We start from the raw sequence: 23464 nt of genomic DNA, 5'->3' as shown, positions 1-23464 counted from the left end.
GCTTGTATCAAGGTTTCAGTGCTTCAATGAAGGGTATCATTATCTGTAGAGCACCTTACTTTGGCATCTATGATACAACAAAAGTTATGCTCCCAGATCTGAAGAACACTCATATTGTGAGAAGCTGGATGAGTGCACAATCAGTGACTGCTGCAGGAGGTGTGGTGTTGATACAGTAAGGTGGCCAATGATGATGCAGTCCTGGTGCAAAGGAGCTGATACTACGTACGCTGGGACAGTTGACTGCTGGAAGAAGATTGCTAAAGATGAGGCTGGCAAAACATTCTTCAAGGGTGCCTGGTCCAATGTTCTTAGAGGCATGGGTGGAGCTTTCGTGCTTCTCCTGTATGATGAATTGAAGAAAGTAATCTAAGTACATCCTAACTAAGGAACCAGTGAATATAGATCATGTAGAATACTTAACCATAGTTAGCATTTTGGACCATTGACCTTCAAGATATTCCTGTTGTCTTTTTATGCAGGCAGATCATGTTTGTAGGGGAGGCAGAAAAGGCTCTTAGAAAAATGGATTCATTTATCCCCATTATTCACACAGTGAAACTGATGATGATTCAGTATATTGATTATTGATTTCTGGGAAAATAACAGTTTCTATGGGTGCAAGGAAGTAGATCAACTTCGACCATCTATCTAGTTTAAACGCTCTTTTGTAGGATCATAAATGTGTGTTTAAAGATTTATTTTCTAAAAATCACATCTCGCATTTGTACTTAACCACTATATGTATTATTTTGCACAGCTGACTATTTGGCAGTTATGATGATCTGTGTTGGGCATTCTGCTGTTAAACAATAAATACACAGGAGACTCTAAAAAAAAGAGATGGGACCTTGTTCTGAAACTCTTTCCACACTGATTACAGTCAAAAGGTTTCTTTCCACTGTGGAATCTCTAATGGGCAGCAAGACTGTCCCTGTCTCTGAAAGCCTTTCCACAGTGATTACATTCACAAGGTTTCTCTCCACTGTGAATTCTCTGATGTCCAGCAGGCTGGGAGCTCCTTAGGAAAGTCTTCCCACACTGATCACATTCAGAAGTTTTCTACTCACTGTGGATTCTAAGATGGGCAGCAAGACACTCCCTCCTTTCCATGTGACTCCTTCCGCTTCCGGCTTGTAAAGCGCGTCTGCCGTAGCCTAGGAGACCACGTCCCGTAGAGGATTCTGGGAAGATGGCGGCTTAGGTCAGCGTGCTGCCAGCCCTCCAGAATTCCCTCCGCCCCAAAGATCAAAGAGTAGGTTCGGGCGGACCCGGAGCCGGGACCAGGTGAGAGTCGGGGCCCAGCGGGGGGAGCCCCGAAGGGAAATCCCGCGAGATTTTCTCCGCCGGGCCGGGCCCCCCCGGGAATTTGTACCGGGAGAGTGAGGCGTGGGGGAAGCCTGGGGAGCCCCCTCCCCCGGGGACCAGGAACGGGAGACCCGGATGTGGGAGAGGGGAGCTTGTCGGGAGGCACGTAAGACCCGGGGATTCCACGAGGACGGGCCGGAGTCTGCCCGCGGCCTCGGACGTGCCCGCCTCCTTCACGGCCCGAGGAAACCTCGAGGACGTCGGATCCCGACCTGGATCCGCGGGCGAAGCCCCCGCGCGTGGGGATCTCTCGGCCCCGTGGGGGGGTCTCTCGGTCCGGGGGGATCTCTCGGTCCGTGGGGGTCTCTCGGCACGTGGGCATCTCTGGGTCCCGGGGGCATCTCTCGGTCCCGTGGGGTCACTAGGGGAGTCCACGGTCCGTGCGTGGGACGGGAGTCCGGTCCTGTGGGGTCCGTGGGATCCCGCTTTATGGAAGGAGAATTCGGGGAGAAATGGCCGGAGCCGCCGGGTCAGGGTCGGTCCGAGCGCACGGACCGGACCGGGCTCCGCAGGGACGGGGCCTGCGGGGAGACCCCGGAGGAGAGGAGGGGGGATGGCCGCGGGTTCTGACGGTCCGGCGCCGGTTGGAGGGAGAGTCGTGTCCGGAAGGGACGCGGTGGTTCCGGGGTGTTGGGCATCCTGGAGGCGTCTCTGCTCGTGTTGTAAAAGAGGAAAAGTGAGGCCAGGAGGGTCAGGTGACGTGTCCAGGGTCTCACGGCTGGTGTCTGAGGCGGAATTTGAACCTAGGTCTTCCTGACTCCAGACCAGGCGTGTTCGGTGCTTAATGGATGTTGATCGATTGTCCTGATCAGCCTTATGGGCTGAAGGCAGCTTGGAGGTGGGTGAAATCTGTGAGGTTCCTTCTTCATCTGAGAGCCCAGGAGCCTTGGTGCCGTGAGCCCCTTCTGCCCCAGCTCAGCTTTACTTCTCAGTACCCAGTGGGCAGGGACTGGGGTCCCCAGAGCCAGGGAATTGTTGGCCACCTCCTAAATGACTGAGGACCTGGAACTCGGTTCTCAATTCCTCTTACCTCTCCCAGTGAATGAATGAATGAATGAATGAAGTGGAAAAGTCAGTTATCCAGCTCTTCATTAATATATGCCAGGATCTGCAGTAAGTGCTGTAGTCTCTAGGACCAGAGGGCACATCTGCCCCCATTAGCCCAGCTAATTACAGATGCTGGCCTTTGGAAATCCTTTCCTGAAATCCAAGTATTTTTGATTCCTGAGTCCCTGACCCAAGATGGAATGGGAGTGTGGGGGTTGGGTTACACCCCCCCTCCCACTTCTGACCTTCCTCCATTCTCTTTATTAGCATTTGTTACTCCCTCACCCCTACCTACCAACTCATGCATTCTGGAATTCCATGCTCCCCTTCCCTTTTTATGGGCCTTCCTTCTTCCTCCCTCTCACATCCCATCCTTGTACTTCTTAGTGGATGGACCATCATGGTGATGACATCTCAGTCCTATTGGAGAGGGAAAACAACCACCAACCAGCCAGGCTGGACCAGAAGGCCTTGGGGCTACTCCTGACCACTGAGACTGCCCCAGGTCCACGGGCTACCCTCAATATTCATCCAAGTTCTTTCTAGTCCTGAAAGCGCAGATTCCTTCTGTTTTTCTTTTCTTCTGAGTGAAGCAAAGAGCCCTTCCCTTTTGCCTTCTAGTTTTGTTGGGGGATCTGATGGGGTGGTGAATTTTAGAAATGCTGACGTTTCTTCAAAAAATTTACCCAGACCCAGTTTCCCTCTACCCCCAAATACTGAATTTTTCCCTTTGTGTGGGGTTAAAGGCCCAGTGAATCTCTTTCTCCATCAATAGTCCCCATCTCAGACAATTCCTGGATTTACCAAAACAAAAGCACTCGTTGCCCTTGGGGAGTTTACACTCTATTGGATTGATGTGAGGGTTGCCACATGGAGTGTTGGGGATATCTCTGGGGGTCCAGTGTTTTGTCTTCTGGGAGATGATTCAAGATCTCTGACCATCAGAGCTAGGCTGGATCTTGGAAATGTTCCAGGCCATTAATCTCTCCTCAGTGACTTGCTGAAGGTATCCCTTCCAGCCTGCAGCTGAGACCAGGCTTGGACCCAGGTCTTCTGATTTTGAGTCTGGCCCTCTATTCATAACCTGTAAATGATTCCTTAGATAAATCTTTCCCAAGAGAGGAGACAGATGGAAGCTCATCTCTGAGTGAAGAGCACTAGCAGCTGGGGAGGGAGGAAGAAAACCAGGGCAGGCCTGCAGAAGGGCAGATTTGAGCACCATCTATAAGGACACTAAGGCCCATGGGAGAAAGGAAGACCCTTCCAGGCTGGAGGGAGTGGAGCTTAGGGATAGTTTTCTGTTTGTCTGAGGGTGGGGAAGGGGCAGAAAGGACAGTGAGTAGAGCCTGTGCCTGGAAGGGGCATAACCTAAGAAGAATGCAGAGGTCTGCAGCTCACTTGGATTCTGTCATATGACCTCATTATCTAATGAGTGGATTTATGAGGTTGGATTATATGACATAACATGCCATTTACACAGCTCATAGTGTAAGAAGGGATATTGTTGTATGTTGTTGTCTTCCTAGAAACGTTTTTGAAAAAGAGTAAAACTCCTGGGCTGCTGAGAGCTTGTGATAAGGTAAACACTGGTAACCTGCTTTGCAAGTGTGATGGTCAAGCACATCCTGGCTTGAGGGGGAGGGGGTGCGTGACAAACAGCCCAGACCCTAGAGGTCATGCCCAGGTCACAAGTATCCTCACTACCAAGCCTTCCCAGTCTGCATATGGAGGGAATAAATAGGGAAATAAAGAGGGAGGAATTTAAACTAACCCTAACTCTGAGAGGAAGGACAGAACTGTGTAACCTCACTCCTGCTTCTATGTCAGCATTCCTAGTGACTCCACACCCACTGCCTCCTGAGAAGTTAAAAAAAAAAACCAAGGCTTCCTCTGTTCACGGTCTCTGACTTCTTCCAGTGAGAATGGGTCTCTCCCATGGGTCTTCCAGAGGGCACTCTGGGAAGGGAAACACTGGGCAGCACCAGCTCCTCCTGGGCTAACTCCCTGACCTTGCCTGGGAGGTCTGTGGTCCCCAAACCTTTTTTCTCACAATTGGGTTTTTATAAACGTTTCCCAGCAAAGACCAAATTAGTACTACTTCAGTACCTTTGCCCAAGAAAACCCCAAATGGGTCAGGAAGAGTGGGACCTGACTGAAAATAACTGAACCCCAACTTCCTTTCAGCACTCAATCCACTGAACTGCTAACTCCAAACATGAAATGCCCAGGTCTCCCCCGCTCTGAAATGACCCTCCCTTAGCCTCATCCTTCAGCTAGCCTCTTTCCTCCTTTTCACAGGTAACTTCTTAGAAAAAGCTCCCTCTACTGGATGGTCTCTCCTTTTCCCACCCGCTGCTCCCTTCTCTAACACCTGCAAACCATTCAAGCAGCTAAAAGCAATGGTGTCCTTATTTGTAAAGATGCTAGCCCAGGGGTGGGGAACCTGTGGCCTTTGTTACTTTAAAATTAAAAAGTTTTCATTTTTTGAAATTATTCCTAGTATTTAGATTTTTATAAAAGAATGTACATTTTCAAGTATATCTAATTGAAGTTCCTTGAATGCAGCCTGATTTGATTAGACCCAGGTGTAGCCCCTTCATTGGCTTTTTCCTGACTTCTCTGTAGCAATTATTATTGTCACCCAACCTCACCTGTTGGATAAACACATCGTTGAGGATTGCTGTCCTGGTTCTCCTCCTGGCTGTGGGACTGATACCCAAGGGATCCATAAGGGATCTCCTTTACTCCCTCCCCACTTTCTTCCCTTCCCTTTCCCTCAATCCTGGTCCTGCTTTTTTGTAGCTAACTGTCAGTTTTCTGCATGATGGGAACTGGTTGGGTGGAACAGTGGGTTGTATTGGACCTCAGGTAGACCTGAATTCAAACCTGCCCCAGATACCTATCAGCTGTGTCAGGTCACTTAATCTCTTAGCCTCAGTTTCCTCATCTGTATATTTGAGACACTGCACTGGGGAGCAGAGGAGAAACAGTGTCTTGTCTTAAGCACATTGAAGTTAGTGTTGGGTTATTCCTCAGCCTAGAGGTCCTAAGAACCTTCTAGACAGAAATAAAAATAATAATAGCTCACCTTTTTTTTTTTTGGGGGTAAAGAACAGCTCTCATTTATTAACTGGATAGCCAAGATTTATGTAGGTTTTTTTTCCCCAATTCTTTTTTTTTTAAATTTTATTTTATTATTATTATTTTTTAATGTTTAACAATCACTGCCATAAAATGAAGATTTTATCCCCTCCCCACATACCCCCCATTACCCCCCTCCCTCCCCACGACCGCATACAATTCTGTATAGGTTCTACATATACTTTCCTATTGAGTACATTTTCACTATAGTCATGCTATGTAGTCGGACTAAAATGAATGGAAGAAATCATATAACAAATCAAAACATGACACACAAAAACACACACACACACAAACATGATCTGCTACATTTTGCGAATGACTTCCATATTTCTTTCTCTGAGTGTGGAAGGCATTTTGCCTTAGAAAACCACCACTGGGATGTTTTTTTTTTTAATAAGTTCTTGCATTATTACGAAATTCCAAGTCTACCAGAAAAAACTCTTGCACACTGTGGTCATTGCTGTGCACAAAGTTCTCCTGATTCTGCGCCTTTCACTCAGCATCAGATCATATAAGTCCTTCCAGGCCTCTCTGAAGTCTTCTTGTTCATCATTTCTTATGGCACAATAGTACTCCATTACATTCATATACCATAATTTATTCAGCCATTCCCCAATTGATGGACATCCCCTTGACTTCCAGTTTTTGGCAACTACAAAGAGTGCTGCTATAAATATTTTTGTGCACGTGGGACCCTTTCCCATTTTTATGATCTCTTGGGGATATGGTCCTAGTAGCGATATTGCTGGGTCAAAGGGTATGCACATTTTTGTAGCTCTTTGGGCATAGTTCCAAATTGCTCTCCGGAAAAGTTGGATGAGCTCACAGCTCCACCAACAATGAATTAGTGTTCCAACTCCCCCATATCCTCTCCAGCATTTATCATTTTCTTGTTCTGTCATGTTTGCCAATCTTATAGGTGTGATGTGGTACCTCAGAGTTGTTTTGATTTGCATCTCTCTAATCAAAAGTGATTTAGAGCATTTTTTCATATGATTATAGATATCTTTAATTTCTTCTTCTGAAAATTGCCTGTTCATATCCTTTGACCATTTATCAATTGGGGAATGACTTGTATGAGTATACATTTGAGTCAGTTCTCTATATATTCTCGAAATGAGGCCTTTATCCCCGAGTTTAGCTGTAAAAATTCTTTCCCAATTTACTACATCCCTCAGGATTTTGGTTGCATTGGGTTTAGTTGTGCAAAAGCTTCTCAATTTAATGTAATCAAAATTATCCATTTTGCATTTCATAATGCTTTCTATCTCATCTTTAGTAAAAAATTCTTCCCTTCTCCATAAATCTGATAAATACACTATTCCTTGCTTCTCCAGTTTATTCATGGTATCAATCTTTATACCTAAATCATGTACCCATTTGGACTTTATTCTTGTGTATGGTGTCAGGCATGGGTCTATGCCTAATTTCTGCCACACTGAATAGCTCACCTTTTTAACACACCCATGTGACAGGGGCTGCCAAACACTTCACCAGTGCTATCTGTAGAGCAGCCTTTGAGGGGAGGTGCCATTGTTCTCCCCACTTTATAATTGAGGAAAGTGAGACAAACAGTTCTAGTGACTTGCCAACAATCACATGGTGCCTGAGGTCAAATGTGAACCCTTGGTTCTTCCTGACTCCAGGCCCAGGCCTCTCTCCCCTGTTCCAACTAGCTGGAATTCCTCCCAGAAGATAAAGTAGCCTCAGCCCCCTGGTAATTACCTTGTGGTTAGAACCTCAAGGGAAGAAAGGCAAGTAGAGGCATAATTAGGGGTTCTCCCATCCTCAGTCTATTTGGGTAGGCTGGGCAGCCACTTTCCTCGTTGGGGTGGTTGGGTGATAGAGACAGAATGTCAGGGGATTTGGGTTTGGGGAGAATGTTAACCTTGGTCTCAGAACTTGCAAAGTTTGTTTCCGTGGGGATGTTTTCCCTTTCCCAGAATGTCTGGTGGGGTCAGGGGAGGTAGGACTTTAGTTAATTCTGTCAGAATATCTTGGTGGGGACTGCCCAGTTATTGGAGGTCCCCTTCAAAACTGAATCAGTGGGCTTAGACTGTGAAAAAAAAAGCACAACTGAGGATCTGTCTCTGTTCTCATAGCCCTGTGAGGAAGCTTAGTTTCTTTGACATCTAAGGTAACTTTCTGGAGAGATGCTGTGTCCCCCACATTCAATTTGTTTCTTCCATATGAGCAGCCTAGAAGGCATCCCTGATTCTTTCCTCTGCCTTGGCTACCTTTCATCATAGAGCATTAGTTACTAAATCTTCTTGATTATCCTTTTAATTTGAATGAGTCTGAATGTGGTATATTTTTATCTCCAGTATTACAATTTTACTGTCTATTTTTGCCTTTCAATTTTATCTTTCAATAACTATCTGTCTCTCCCTTCCACTATTTTGCCAAACCACTTTGGAATACTGGCTACTGAAAGAATTCTCTCTAATTGGGCCAAGTAAACAAAACTAACCATGTGAGCCTCCTCCCCTCAAAAGACCTGACTATGAACTTAACCGGATCAACTTAACTAACTTAATAGGCACTGGGGGGAAAAATCTGCTCTGAAGGTGACAGATCTCTCTATTCCTAAAGTTCTGTCCTCCCCACATCTCTTCCTCTCGGTAAATTCTAGCACCTCCCATAATATCAATGTGCGATTAAAGATGCATCTGTTTGCTCTTTAAGAGCTCTACAGAACTGGGTCCCAGCCCCCTCTCCAAGTTGGTTACACACAGCTCCTCTTCACGAAGCATTGAATGGCCCAACTGGCTTTTTGGCTTCTCCTCCTTGGTGATGCTCCATCCCAGTCATTGTCTTTATCCTGGTGGTTCCCAGGGTTAGAGGGCATCCTTCTCTTAAAATCCCTGAGTTCCCTGGAAAAGCTCTAGAAAAGCTTTTAATTCTCCACTGAGCAGTCAGTTTTACCACCAAGCCAAGTAGATTTCTAGATATCTGTGTAAATATGTGACTATATAAATCTGTAGATAGCTAGGTATACTTCTTCCTTTGGCTTTATTTTCATCCCCAACCTTTCCCTTTCCTCTCCAGTTGAGGAAATGAGACCCTAGGGCCTCTCCCTCTCTGCTCCAGGCCCTGAAGCATGTGTCAGTCTGTGCCCCAAGACCTGACTACCCAGTCCAGCACAGTTTTCTACCACAGAGCCCCTCCCTGCCTACCACTCCCCATTGCCAGATAAGGTCCCTGAGGGTGGGGACTGACTTTACTTTTGTAAAAGTAAATAAATACCAGAAGAATCATTGAGGATTCTGTGCTGGGATAATGTGCTCCCCTCACCCCCAACAGCAATCCCAGATCAGTCTGTCTCTGGCCTCCTTCCTAATTTCCAGCCGTCCTTGTGCCCCAGGACCAAGAGGTCCTGCTTTCTTCACCTCTCCTCTTGTTAATAGAATTAAGGTTTTGAGTGGCAGGTTGGAGGAGAAAAAGAGTTGGACCTCCCAGGGCATGGAATCAAATTACTAAATCCTGTAACAGGCAAACACTTAGAGGGAGGTGTAAAGGTTTATATCAGTAGATAAGGTTTATAAAGTGAGCTGTAACGTGAGTTGGGACCCAGGGATCCTGATGTCCTGGCCTTAGCTCCCCATTAGGATTCACTTGTTTTCCTGTGAGACAAGATAGAAGGTAAAGCCCCCTCAGTGTATCAGGAATGGAGATAGGCCAAGGTGGCAAATGTCTCCAGTTTGGAGGAGAGCTCAGTGGGGGTGGGCAGGTCTGGGCCCAGGCAGCAGAGAAAAAAGAGAGGTGTCAGAGGGGAGGAAATCAGGGGAGGGGAATGGCTGTGATAACCAGGAGGGATTTAGGCTGGGCACATCCTTGTGGGGAAGATGAGTGTATTGGAGGGAGAGAAGGAAGACCAGGAGAATCTGCTCAGGACATCTGGAGTCCCAGAGAAAGGGAAGGGAGGGAGGGAAGGAGAGAAGTGGTAGAGAAATGATGGAGGGGAGTTCAGATATGACAAGCCAGGTGGGTGGGGGCCATGGTGGAATTTTCTCCCTGGGGTGAGGTTTGAAACCTTGGGAGGAGGGCAGGGGAGAAGAGGGGTCAATCTAGAATATGGACGGGCGGGCTGGGTGGGACTCTTGGGATTAAACCAGATCAGGCTGACTGGGTACAGAAGCAGTAGGTATTGAGATCTCTGCCTTCTTTGGAGCTAAGGTCTCTGCTTTCTTCCTTTGTAGCTGCATTCTTCATTCAGAACAGAGAACCCTTCATGTTCCCTGGAGCTGTGGTCTCTCTGACCTCTTCCCTTGGAAGGGAGATGTCTCTGCCCTATTTCCTTGGTGGTGAATTCTCTTTGCCTTTTACTTTGGAAAAAAACTCCCTGCTGCCCTCCTCCTGAGATGGAGTCTCTCCCCTGAGGGCAGAGCAGGGCCTTTGTAACCATTCTGAGAGCTTCCCCTCCCTCATCCTTGGCAAGTCAGCATCCACCCTGGGAGGAGAAGGCAAAGTTAATGTCTCTCCCACCCTGAGGTTCTTCTCCCTCCCCAGGTCACCTTGCAGAGGACCACAGCCTATTCCTAGGCCAGAGACCAAGGAGAATGATTTCTGTACCTCAGAAACCCTCATCCCAGGTGAGTGCAGTCCCTCCACAGGCCTGACCTGCATCAGCAAATTATAATCTAAGAGTCATGGAAGCTTTATCCCCTTTTACAGAAGGGGACAGCCAGAACCCCATTCTGCTGGTGCCCCAGGAGCTGACCCACAGTGAATGTGAGTAAAACCTTAGCGAACAATGTTAAATTAGCAAAGCTTGTCACAGGTTTGGGGTCCTAGGAGAGAGGGCCAGGCAATGACAGTTCCTGGATTCCGGTAACAGTGGTGATAAATGGCAGAGACAGAATCTGAACCCAAGACTCAGGCATCTAAAGCCAGTGGATTTGCTTTCCATTGCTTTGTGGTGTCTCCTGCTTATACGTGTGTCCTTGGACATGGGTGTGCATGCTGAGGGAAAGCACAAACCATTCTGTAAATGTAGAGAAATAAAGCCTCTGTCCTTAGGGAACATCCATTTGCAGGTGGGGTGGAGGGCAGGTGGGCAGAGGGGTCCTGGCAGAAGACAGAAGTGTTAACAGGATTGTACTGAGCCAATGTCTAACCTGAGAATGACAGAGACAAAGTGTTATTAATCAGGTAGCGACCGAAGTGCTTACATTATGAGGCACAGATTCTCTTCTGAAAGGGCAGGGCCAAGGAGGGAAGGATTCTAGGGATCCAGAAGACCTATGCAGGGTAGATTGGAAGGAAGCAGAGAACCTTGGAGCTGAATTCTTTCTGCCATCTTCCCTCAATGCTGAGATCTCTCTGTCTTCTGGGAACCAGCTCTGCACATGCAGGTGCCACTTAGGACTGAACAAGGGCCCCTCCCCACACCTCACTTCTGCTGGCTTCCCTTTCCATTGGGCCTCTTTCCCTCTCTGACCTCTTGGTGACTGTCCTCCAGGCTTGCCAGGATAGGGCCTCCTTCCATGGCCTAGCTCTAGGGGTTGCCCCAGCTAGTTCTCCAGGCTCCCTGTCATGTCCTAAAAGTATCATGTGAAGTGCAGTCCATCCACAGACCTGACCAGCATCACCAAACCTGAAAAGCCAAGGAAACTTTATCCTGTTGGAGGTGGGTTGTCCTTTGCTCTGCTGTCCACAGAGAAGAAATTCTCCTGGTTCTGCTCATGTCCTCCTGCCTCAGGCCACACAAACCTCCCCAGGTCTCTATGAATCCCTCTCATTGGCCATTTCTTACATCAAGTCAATAAGCATTTAGAGAGTGGCTCCTCTGTGCCAAGCACTGTGCTAAAGTATTGGTACTTTAAAGAAACTTTAAAAAATTAACAGTCCCTGCTCTCCAAGAGCTCGGTCTAATTGGGAGAAATCATGTCAGCATCTGAGTGCAAACAAGCTCTATAGGGCATGGATGGGAGGCACTGTGAGAGGGACGGGACCAGAAATAGCTGGTTTTCAGGAGGGGAGATGTCAGATGAGATGTGAAGGAAGCCAGGAGGCCCAGGTGAGGGGGGAGGACATTCCAAGCATGATAGACAGCCATTGGGAAGGCACAGGGTCAGGGGATGGAGTGTCTTGTCCAGCCAGGAGGTCCATGTCTCTTGGTCAGAGACAAGAGCACCAAGGTGTAAGAAGGCTGGAAAGCGTTGAGGGGCTGGTTACATGTTGTGTGCTACGTGCCGGGAGCCATATCAATATTATCTCATTTGATCCTTTTGTGAGAATTGACAGGGTCCTTGCTAGGGACAGGCAGAATATGGGAGTGCAGGTTACACACGGATAGTGCACTCTGTTTAATTTATCCAGTCAAGAGTATGACACGCTCCCTGATGAACATATGTGTCTCCCAGTTCCACTAAGGACATAGAGACCAGCTCTCCTCCTGAGGTTCATGACCCAACCTGTGTGTAGGATCCCTGAGGCCTTGTAGGCAAGCTTACCAAGATGTTTTGGGTCAGATCAGATTACCAGACAGAGAGAGGGAAAGGAACATTTTTAGGAAAAGAAAGAAAGTGTGGATTTAGAGTTAGATTTAGGAAAGTCTGTCACAAGGGTCTTTAGCATAGCTACTTATACCAGTCCAAAGAAAATAGTAGCTGCTTGATTAGTCAGGAAGTTAATCAACATTTGTTAAGCCCTTTGTACCTTCTTAGACAGAATAACAGGACAGGATGTGGGTCCTGAGTTTTCTCAAAGAGATTGGGGGAAGGGAGGTACTGAAAGGGCCATTGATCTACTTCAGGACATCTAGTATAGCATCCACTGGAGTAAGTTATGGTTTCTCTAAAATTCATTTCTAAAAACCATTACCCACTTGCTACGTGAAAGCTTCGGTGGTAAGATTTGGGGGATATTAATGCAATAGGTGTGAGTGTGCTTTGAAGAGTTAGAGAAGGAAAGGGATTGGGGAAGTGGGGTGTCCAGAGAACAGGAGACATTGGATACAGGTTGGGCTGATGGAAATGAACTCTCTCCAGTCAGGAGACAGGGCCTCTGGAGTAGGGCTCTTGGGGGCTGAGTGAAGCAGGAATCAGGGCATGAAGGTGGCATCAAAGACCACTTCTTGGTCTCTGAAGCCTAGTCAGTTAGATTACAGGTAGGCCATCTGACCTCCCAGCTCAGACCTTCCTGGGAACTGCAAGCCCAGGATTTTTAGGAGACATCTTCATGTCAAGGAAGAGAGCAGCTTGAGTCTGCCAAAAGAAGGAATCCAAGGCAGAATTTGCCTAGAAATGTGGGCCATATGGAAAGCAGAGGAATGCCTTTCTGAAGGAGTCCACCACTCTCTTTCTTTCTTACTCTTGAGTTCCCTGGATCATCTTTCTCCATTCACATTCATGGCTAGAAATTCAGGTCTCTGCCTTCTCTGCTCCCATTCCTGGTCTCCATCAGCTGACCCCTCTTCCTTCTTGACCCTGTCCTAGAGCACCTACTTGGTCTCCCAGGCTCACATTGTGCCTGGGCGAAAATGTAATACACTGGTTCCTCCTGACAGCTCCTATTCCCTCATCTGTCCATCAACTCTCATTCTCCCTCCTTCATGAATGAGAAGGGACTGAGTTCCTTCTGCTTCTGAGGAGAAAGATTGCCACATTAAAACTCTGGCAGGAGACTGATCCAGAGAAGTTAGTGCTATACTTTGAAGAAGTCCTGGCTGGAAATAGAACTGAGTGTGTCCTAAACTAAATGAAGATGTGGTCTCCTCTGAAGTCACACGGGTACTTGTGATGTTTTACCCTCTGTCAGTGGGTCATACCTTCACAAAACATACTCTTAACATCTGATATAAAGGCCATATGTTCAGAAATTATAAAGAAAAGAGTGCAATACCTCATTACATTAAAATGACAGTATCCTGGGATCTGAATGCAATCCATCTAGAGAAGGAGTGAGGAACCTGCAGCATTCAGGATCCGTAAGTGCAGCTTTTCAACTAAATCCCATCTTACAGGATAAATTTGTCAGATTTGGATATTAAAGTATCAATGCTAAATTTGCAGAGGGCCCTTTCAGGAAAGAAAGGATGAATGCTAAGTAAGATAAAGGGATAAGGAGTGAGTAGAGGGCAGCAAGGTACATAGAATTCTGGCCTTGGAATCAGGAAGACTCAAGTCATGAGTTCTAATCAGATATCAAACACTTACTAGCTGTGTGGTGCTGAGTCACTTAGGTCACTTAGCAGTGTTTGCCTCAGTTCATCATTTTTAGCATGAGCAGGAAATGACAAACCTCTCTTGCATCTTGGCTCAGGAAACCTCATCTGGGGTATAGCAAAGTCAGACACAACTGAAACAAGTGAATAATGCAATGCAATGTGTTAAGGCCTAGGGATTCAAACAGATATGAAGAAAGGCTGTCCTCTCCCCATACAGACTCCACTCTGAATGGAAAGACAACACATCAAAGGAAGAGATTTTGGGCACAAGACACTGGGACAAGGTGGCAGAGTTAGTGAGAAGTGCCAGTGTAGAGCACCACAGTGCACATGTGGAAATATGGACATATTTGGGCTGACCCTCTTCTTATATAGGTGTTTGGAGAACATGAGCTCACCCCATGTTGGGGAATAGAGAATGTGGGGGGATGGGGAAGGAAAGAGATGTTCAAGAGCTTCTGATGAGAACAAGTTAGGGATTCCAGAGATGAGTTATCAATGAAGAAAAGCATGGCCTTCCTCTAGTGATTGTTCACATTATGAATGAATAGAATGCAGGGAAGAGTCAGGAGTTAGAACATCTAGTAAGAAGAATTGTAAACTCTTGGGAATCTACAAAAATCAGGGAGAGAATAAAAGATTCTTCAATTGCTTAGAAATTCCATAACAAATAAAGGATGCCATATGTGAAATATATGAATGCAAGATAAATGAGATGTTTTAAATGAAATCAAAGTGATAAAAAGGTGAAGAAATTTGTATCTACAAGAAAGAGAATTGCTCTGTAGTAATACAACTTCTTAACCAGTGAATCATTCTGCTAGAAATGAGACACGTCAGATGTCAAGTGCCTTGGCTAAACACGTTTTGCATGTACCAGATTGTGACAATAGATGGCCCTCCCAAGCATCAGAGGAATTGAAGAAGCAGTCACTTTCTTGTGCAGTCTCCATCAGTCTGCTTCTTGACTCATTCTTTTGACTCCCTAAACAACCCAAGCCCAGTGGTCCAGAGTTGTAGCAACATGATGAAATAATTTATTTGTCACAAATGTGCAATGTCTTTCTTACACATTAGCTTAATCTGTAACCCCATTTGATAAAATTTTACATTTTTAATGATGGAAGGAACCCTCCTTTTCCCATATAGTTATTCTTATTTCTCTGTAATTAAATGTTAAAATGAATGAATGTATTTATTCCATGAACACTTGAGAGCAATCATAAAGCAAAGAGAGAAGATCTTAAGTATGACTCATCATACCCAGGGTCATCTCAACCCCTCGGTATAAGAGTAGAGAATTCTTCATCACTTGGCTGGAAACAGTCTCATACCACTCAGGTGAGGCCATATTGTGAGTAATCTCCCTTTAGAATTCTTTTCATACTTTTCTCTTCTTCATACTTTATTACAGACTTTTCCCAATTTGACTTGATAATTTCTTTGTTCATTCCTGAGAGATCACTGTCACCTCGTTGTTTTTTTCCTCCCAGAATCCACAGTCCTAACCAACTTCTCACAAGCTCTTCATAAGAATATTCTTCATATGTCACTTAGGACAGAGGTGGAGTTACACATGTTCCCACTGTCTCCCATACAGATTCTTGTGCATCACTAATAGAGCACATATCTTGTTCCTAATCCCATCAGGAGAAGCATTGTCTAGGAAAGCATTTTACTTGCTTTGATTATTCCATTATGATTCTCATTTCAAATGTAAAATGCTTTTCACCATATTCCATTGTGGTCTTAATAACTGATTTTAAGTGTTGACTTTTGATGCTTGTAAAAGTTGTATGAGTGTTACGGAAATCCTTTCTCTGGACTTCACTTCCCGCTTTGAAAGGGATGAGAGTTGGACTGGAGGAATTCTGGAGTCTCTTTGAGCTCTAAATCATGTGACTTTTGATGGTTTAGGAGTTGGTGACATTGAAGGATGTGGTTGTGGATTTCACTAAGGAGGAGTGGGGCCTCTTGGACCATTCTCAGAAAGAGCTGTACAATGAGGTCATGCTGGAGAATGTCCAGAACCTGCTGTCTCTGGGTAAGGACCATTTCCTTTCTTTTCTTAATGTTACTTGTCAGGCCTAAATTTTCACAAGTGGCAAAGAATGGATGCATGTTCTGGTGCATCTCAGCTTCAGAAGCTTCACTGAGTGCACACTCTTTTGTGTGTACCAACCCTCCATTGGTCTTGGCTTGTCACCTTTTCAAGTTAAATAATTTACCACTTCTTAGGTGTCAGACCTAAATGCCATATTCCTCCTCTGTGATGATTTCTAACAACTTCACTGAAAATATCATGCCAAAAAGAGTGGAAGGGGATTCAGGCAAGGTGGCAGAGTAGGACAAGAAATCCTTGGCTCTCCAAGAATCTCCTCAAAGGAAGAACAGAAATTGCCCCAAATTCTGGACAATATAAAATACCTGGGAGTCCATCTACCAAAACAAAGACAGAAACTAAAATGTTCTACCCATGGAAAATGACTCTAATATGTTGATATTAAGTCTGGTATCCATGTTGAATTGTGGCTGTTGCATTTGTTGAATGTGAGTGGTTAGCTTGGAGTAAATAAGTCTGATGTATCCAGCACGCTGTGTTGTACAACTGCTTTGTCAATCTCACAGCCGGCCTGTCTCCTCCTTATGCTGATACAGTCTCTTAAATGCACATGTTTGTTATCAGAGTACACAAGTTGTGTTTCAGCTGGTAGTGCCAAGGTTATGAGCCCCATAAATCTCCACTAACCATTGCTATTGCATATGCTTATATGTGTATATCTTTTGGTGTATATATGTTTGATTGTTTGTTTTCTTCAGATTTAGAGAACAGGTTTGAAGAAAATGAGGTGACCAAAAATCTTGGAAGTTTTCTGGAAAAAGATGTTCTGCACAGATTCATGAGGGATGGTCCCTGGGACTTCAAATTGGGAGAAATCCATGACACTCATATCAAGTTAGATAAAAGTCCCAAGAGTGACTGTGAATTTGATGAAATTGGAAAGAGATTCAGACAGTCTTGTATCCTAAATCACTGTAAGAATATGACTTCAGGGAATGACTGTGTTCGGAGTGGCACTAGCAGGAGCAAACTTGGTGCCCATCAAAGAGTCCACAGTGGAGAGAAAACTTTTGAATGTCATCACTGTGGAAAGGCTTTCAGAACAAGCTCCCAGCTTGCTAGACATAAGAGAATCCATACTGGAGAGAAGCCTTATGAATGTAATCAGTGTGAAAAGGCTTTTACAAGGAGGGAGTATCTTTGTGTCCATCATAGAATCCACAGTGGAGAGAAACCTTTTGAATGTAATCAATGTGGAAAGGCTTTCATAGGCAGGGGCAGTCTTGCTGAACATCAGAGAATCCACACTGGAGAGAAACCTTATGAATGTAATCAATGTGGAAAGGCTTTCACAAGGAGGGATCGTCTTTGTATCCATCACAGAATCCACACTGGAGAAAAACCTTATGAATGTAATCAGTGTGGAAAGGCTTTCATAGGCAGGGGCAATCTTGCTGTACATCAGAAAATCCACACTGGAAAGAATCCTTTTGAATGTAATCACTGTGCAAAGGCTTTCAGAGATAGGGGCAGTCTTGCTGCCCATCAGAGAATCCACACTGGAGAGAAACCTTTTGAATGTAATCAATGTGGAAAGGCTTTCACAGACAGGAGCAATCTTGCTGTACATCAGAGAATTCACACTGGAGAGAAACCTTTTAAATGTAATCACTGTGGAAAGGCTTTCAGAACAAGCTCCTGTCTTGTTGCTCATCAAAGAATCCACAGTGGAGGGAAACCATTTAAATGTAATCACTGTGGAAAGGCTTTCAGAACAAGATCCCAGCATGCTAGACATAAGAAAATCCACACTGGAGAGAAGGCTTCGGAATGTAATCAATGTGGAAAGACTTTCAGAATGGGCTCCCAGCTTGCTCGACATAAGAGATTCCACAATGGAGAGAAACCTTTTGAATGTAGTCACTGTGGAAAGACTTTCAGAACTAGCTCCCAGCTTGCTAGACATAAGAGAATCCATACTGGAGAGAAGAACCCTCATGAATGTAATCAATGTGGAAAGACTTTGAGAATGAATTCCCAACTTGCTAGACATGAGAGATTCCACAGTGGAGAGAAACCTTTTGAATGTAGTCACTGTGGAAAGACTTTCAGAACTAGCTCCCAGCTTGCTAGACATAAGAGAATCCACACTGGAGAGAAGCCTTATGAATGTAGTCAGTGTGAAAAGGCTTTCACAAGGAGGGAGTATCTTTGTGTCCATCATAGGATCCACAGTGGAGAGAAACCTTTTGAATGTAATCCGTGTGGAAAAGCTTTCACAGACATCGGAAGTCTTGCTGCCCATCAGAGGCTCCACACTGGAGAGAAGCCTTATGAATGTAATCAGTGTGGAAAGGCTTTTACAAGGAGGGGGAGTCTTGCTACCCATGTTAGAATCCACACTGGAGAGAAACCTTATGAATGTAATCACTGTGGAAAAGCTTTCACAGGTAAGGGCAATCTTGCTGTACATCAGAGAATCCACACTGGAGAGAATCCTTTTGCATGTAATCACTGTGCAAAGGCTTTCAGAGATAGGGGCAGTCTTGCTGTACATCAGAGAATCCACACCGGAGAGAAACCTTTTGAATGTAATCAATGTGGAAAGGCTTTCACAGACAGGAGCAATCTTGCTGTACATCAGAGAATCCACACTGGAGAGAAACCTTTTAAATGTAATCAGTGTGGAAAGGCTTTCAGAACAAGCTCCTGTCTTTTTGCTCATCAAAGAATCCATAATGGAGGGAAACCTTTTAAGTGTAATCACTGTGGAAAGGCTTTCAGAACAAGCTCCTATCTTGTGGTCCATCAGAAAATCCATACTGGAGAGAAACCTTTTGAATGTAATCACTGTGGAAAGACTTTCAGAACAAGCCCTCATCTTGTTGCTCATGAGAGAATCCACAGTGAAGAGAAACCTTTTCAATGTAATCAATGTGGAAAGACTTTCAGAACACGCTCCCAGCTTGGTGAACATCAGAGAACTCACACTGGAGAAAAACCTTATGAATGTAATCAATGTGGAAAGGCTTTTACTACCAGGAGTAAACTTGGGGCCCATCAGAGAATCCACACTGGAGAGAAACCTTATGGATGTAATCACTGTGGAAAGGCTTTCAGAGAGAGGAGCAGTCTTGCTGCACATCAGAGAATCCATACTGGAGAGAAACCTTATGAATGTCATCAATGTGAAAAGACTTTTAGTGGCAGCTCCAGTCTTGCTCTGCATCGGAGAATTCACACTGGAGAGAAACCTTTTGAATGTCATCAATGTGGAAGGGCTTTCAGAGAGAGGAGTGTTCTTGCTGCCCATCTTAGAATCCACACTGGAGAGAAACCTTATGAAGGTAATCATTGTGGAAAGGCTTTCACAGACAGGGGAGGTTTTGCTGCACATCAGAGAACCCTCACTGGAGAAAAGTCTTAGGAATGTAATCAATGTGGAAAGGCTTTCTTAAGGAAGTCGAGTCTTGTTGTGCATCAGAGAATCCACAGTGGAGAGAAACCTTTTGAATGTCATCAGTGTGGAAAGACTTTCAGAACAAGATCCAGTCTTTTAGCACGTGAGAGAATCCACTGGAGAGAAACCTCATGAATGTAATCACTTTGGAAAGGATTTCAGAGACAGGGACAATCTTGCTTTCCATCAGGGAATCCACACTGGGCAGAAGCCTTATGACTATAATAAATGTAGACAGGCTTTTGCAATGAGGTAGAGTCTTGCCACCTAGCCATCTGGAATGAAGGTGGGAAAGGCTTTCCCTAGAGGTTCTACTTGACTATACTTTGGAGAAATCATGCTGAAGACATAGCTTTGGATCCAGTTAACAAGGGAAGGCCTCTTGCTGCAGCACAGACAGCATTAGCTCTCTCACCAAAAGAGACTTCATTAAACATCCCCAAATTCCATCCTATACATAAAACCCTATACATGCAATTTTTTTTCTCTGAAATCCTACTATTTGCCATCCTTCCTCAATATTTCATGACATTCATAAACTTCATTTCTTCAGCCATTCCTCCATTAATTGGTATGCGTAGTGTTTCCTGTTCTTTACAGGCAGAAAAATTCTAAGTATCTTGGTACCTATTGGACATCAGTTTCTGTAATATTTTTTTTTAAGGTGCTAGGTGAATTCCATTTCAGCCTGTGGAACTTCTTAGTTGTATGTCACTGAGCAATTAATGTCACCTAATCTTCCCTAAGTTTCCCCATCTGTAGAATAGGAATGATAAGGGCATCCACCTTCCAGAGTTGAGGTGAAGATTTAATTAAGCAATATTTGTTAAATGTTTTGCAAACATTAAATCAGTATGGAAATATTACTTTGATGGTGATCATTCCTTGGATTCTTAGTGTCGTCATGGATAGGTCAAGTGAGAAAGAGAGAGGGAGACAGGAAAAGATAGACACAGAGAGACAGTGAATCCCTGATCTTAACCAAGGGAAATTTGCTTACATTGCTTAGTTCCACAGAAGAAGCCCATTTTCTTCACCCCATTACATTGGATATTGTAAAACATGCTCTTTAATTTGAGACTTATTAATATTTCTTAAGGGAGTGGGCCATTTTGATTTTTTTATTATTATTAATTTATTTGTTTTCAGTTATCTACAATCAATTCCGTAAGTCTTAGATTTTCTCCCCCTCCCTCTCCTAGACAATGTGCAGTCTTATATGGGTTTTACACATACATTCTTATTAAACACATTTTCACATTAGTCATGTTGCACAGAAGAATTAAAATGAATGGGAGAAACCATGAAAAAAACAAAAAAGAACACAAAAGAAAATATTCTGCTTTATTCTGCAGTCCAGTTCCATAGTTCTTTCTCTGGATGTGAATGACATTTTGTGTCAAGAATCCATTGAGAGTGTTTTAAGTCCTTGCATTGCTGTGAAAGGCTAAGTCTACCAGAAAAATCCCTTGCATAGTCTGGTTGTTACTGTGTACAATGTTCTCTTGACTCTGCTCTTTTTACTCAGCATCAGTTCATGTAAGTCCTTCCAGGCCTCTCTGAAGTCTTCCTGTTCATCATTTCTTATAAAACTGTAGCATTTCATTACATTCATATACCACAACTTGTTCAACCTTTGCCCACTTCATGAGCATCCCTTCAATTTCCAGTTCTTGGCCACCACAAAGTGCTGCTATAAATATTTTTGTATATGTGGGGACTCTTTATCATTTTCATGATCTCTTTGGGATACAGTCCTGGAAGCAGTATTGCTGGGTGAAAGGTATGTAGTCCTTTGACCATAGTTCCAAATTGCTCTCCAGAATGGTTGGATCAGCTCACAGCTCCACCAACAATGAATTAGTGTTCCAGCTCTTCCACATCTTCTCCAACATTTATCATCTTCTGTTTTGTCATGTTAGCCAATCTGGTAGGTGTGATGTGGTACCTCAGAGTTGTTTTGATTTGCCTCTCTCTAATCAATAGTGATTTAGAGCATTTTTTCATATGACTATAGGTTGCTTTAATTCCTCTGAAAACTGCTTATATTCTTTGACCATTTCTCAATTGGGGAATGAGTTACATTCTTGTAAATTTGACTATATTTCTATATATCTCTATATTTTTTAGAAATGAAGCATTTATCACAGACACTAGTTGCAAAAATTCTTTTCCAGTTTTCTTGCTTCCCTCCTAATCTTGGTTGCATTGGCTTTATGGCATCTTTTCTAGCCACCTCCTCACTCCAGTAGATGGGCAGTGCGATCCTTAATGGGATGTTCACACACCCAGGGGGCTGGCCAATTTCCACTGCTGCTTCCAGTGACACAACAGCCCTAGGACCTGGGCACCCAAAACTAACGACTCATGTGATTACCACAATAGTTTTGGAAGAGGCCTTTGACAAAATAAGGTACCATTCCTATTAAAAACACTAGAGAGCATAGGAATGAATGAAGTTTTTCATGAAATGAAAAGAACTGTCTCTAAAACTGTCAGCAAGCATTATAAGTAAGGGGGATAAGTTAGAAGCATTCCCAGTAATATCAAGGGTAAAAAAAGGATGCCCACTATCACCACTGTTGTCCAGTACTGTACTAGAAATGTTACCTTTAGCAATAAGAGAAGAAAAAGGAATTGAAGGAATTAGAATAGGCAGTGAGGAAACAAAGCTATCACTTTTTGTAGATGAAATGATATATTTAGAGAATCAACTGAAAACTGATGAAACAACTTAAGCAAAGTTGCAAGATATTTTTTCTAGCTTGATTAATTTTATTTTTATTTATTTATTTAACTTTTAACATTCATTTTCACAAAATTTTGGGTTCCAAATTTTCTCCCCATTTGTCCCCTCCCCCCACCCCAAAACACCGAGCATTCTGATTGCCGCTATCACCAATCTGCCCTCTCTTCTATCATCCCTCCCTTCCCTTGTCCCTATCTTCTCTTTTGCCCTGTAGGGCCAGATAACTTTCTATACCCCATTACCTGTATTTCTTATTTCCTAGTAGCAAGAACAGTACTCGACAGTTGTTCCTATAACTTTGAGTTCCAACTTCTCTTCATCCCTCCCTCCCCACCCATTCTCTTTGGGAAGGCAAGCAATTCAATATAGGCCATATCTGTGTAGTTTTGCAAATGACTTCCATAATAGTCGTGTTGTGTAAGACTAACTATATTTCCCTCCATCCTATCCTGTCCCCCATTGCTTCTGTTCTCTCTTTTGATCCTGTCCCTCCCCAAGAGTGTTGACTTCAGATTGCTCCCTCCTCCCATTGCCCTCCCATCATCCCCCCCACCCTGCTTATCCCCTTCTCCCCTACTTTCCTGTATTGTAAGATAGGTTTTCATACCAAAATGAGTATTTTATTCCTTCCTTGAGTCAAGTGTGATGAGAGTAAACTTCATTTTTTTCTCTGACCTCCCCTCTTTTTCCCTCCACTAAAGTCTTTTGCTTGCCTCTTTTATGAGAGATAATTTGCCCCATTCCATTTCTCCCTTTCTCCTCCCAATATATTTCTCTCTCACCACTTAATTTCATATTTTTAAAGATATGATCCCATCCTTTTCCATTCACTGTGCTCTCTGTCTCTTTGTGTGCATGCGCATATGTGTGTGTGTGTATGTAATCCCACCAACTACCCAGATACTGAAAAGTTTCAAGAGTTATAAATATTATCTTTCCATGTAGGAATGTAAACAGTTCAACTTTAGCAAGTCCCTTATGACTTCTCTTTGCTGTTTACCTTTTCATGCTTCTCTTCATTCTTGTGTTTGAAAGTCAAATTTTCTTTTCAGCTCTGGTCTTTTCATCAAGAATGCTTGAAAGTCCTCTATTTCATTGGAAGACCATTTATTCCCCTGAAGTATTATACTCAGTTTTGCTGGGTAGGTGATTCTTGGTTTTAGTCCTAGTTCCTTTGACTTCTGGAATATCCTATTCCACACCCTTCAATACCTTAATGTAGAAGCTGCTAGATCTTGTGTTATCCTGATTGTATTTCCACAATACTTGAATTGTTTCCTTCTAGCTGTTTGCAACATTTTCTCCTTGACCAGGGAACTCTGGAACTTGGCCACAATGTTCCTAGGAGTTTCTCTTTTTGGATCTCTTTCAGGTGGTGATCTGTGGATTCCTTGAATACTTATTTTGCCCTCTGGTTCTAGAATATCAGGGCAGCTTTCCTTGATAATTTCATGAAAGATGATG

The 23464-nt window shown here is 44.0% G+C and overlaps 1 protein-coding gene across 1 annotated transcript in view; it reads left to right on the top strand.

The window, feature by feature from the left end:
• LOC140508282 (uncharacterized) overlaps positions 1–20117 on the top strand; it is a 216110-nt gene extending 195993 nt beyond the window's left edge. Inside the window, 4 exon segments of the mRNA XM_072616081.1 lie at positions 10069–10151; positions 15647–15773; positions 16550–19367; positions 19369–20117. Coding sequence (XP_072472182.1) covers positions 10069–10151; positions 15647–15773; positions 16550–19367; positions 19369–19507 — 3167 coding nt within the window. The 3' untranslated portion in view covers positions 19508–20117.
• The last annotated feature ends 3347 nt before the right edge of the window (positions 20118–23464 follow it).

Source organism: Notamacropus eugenii, chromosome 5 (genome assembly GCF_028372415.1).
Source record: "Notamacropus eugenii isolate mMacEug1 chromosome 5, mMacEug1.pri_v2, whole genome shotgun sequence".
Lineage (NCBI taxonomy): Eukaryota > Metazoa > Chordata > Mammalia > Diprotodontia > Macropodidae > Notamacropus > Notamacropus eugenii.
Note: the sequence above shows the minus strand (reverse complement) of the source record. Positions and strands in the feature narration are given on the sequence as shown.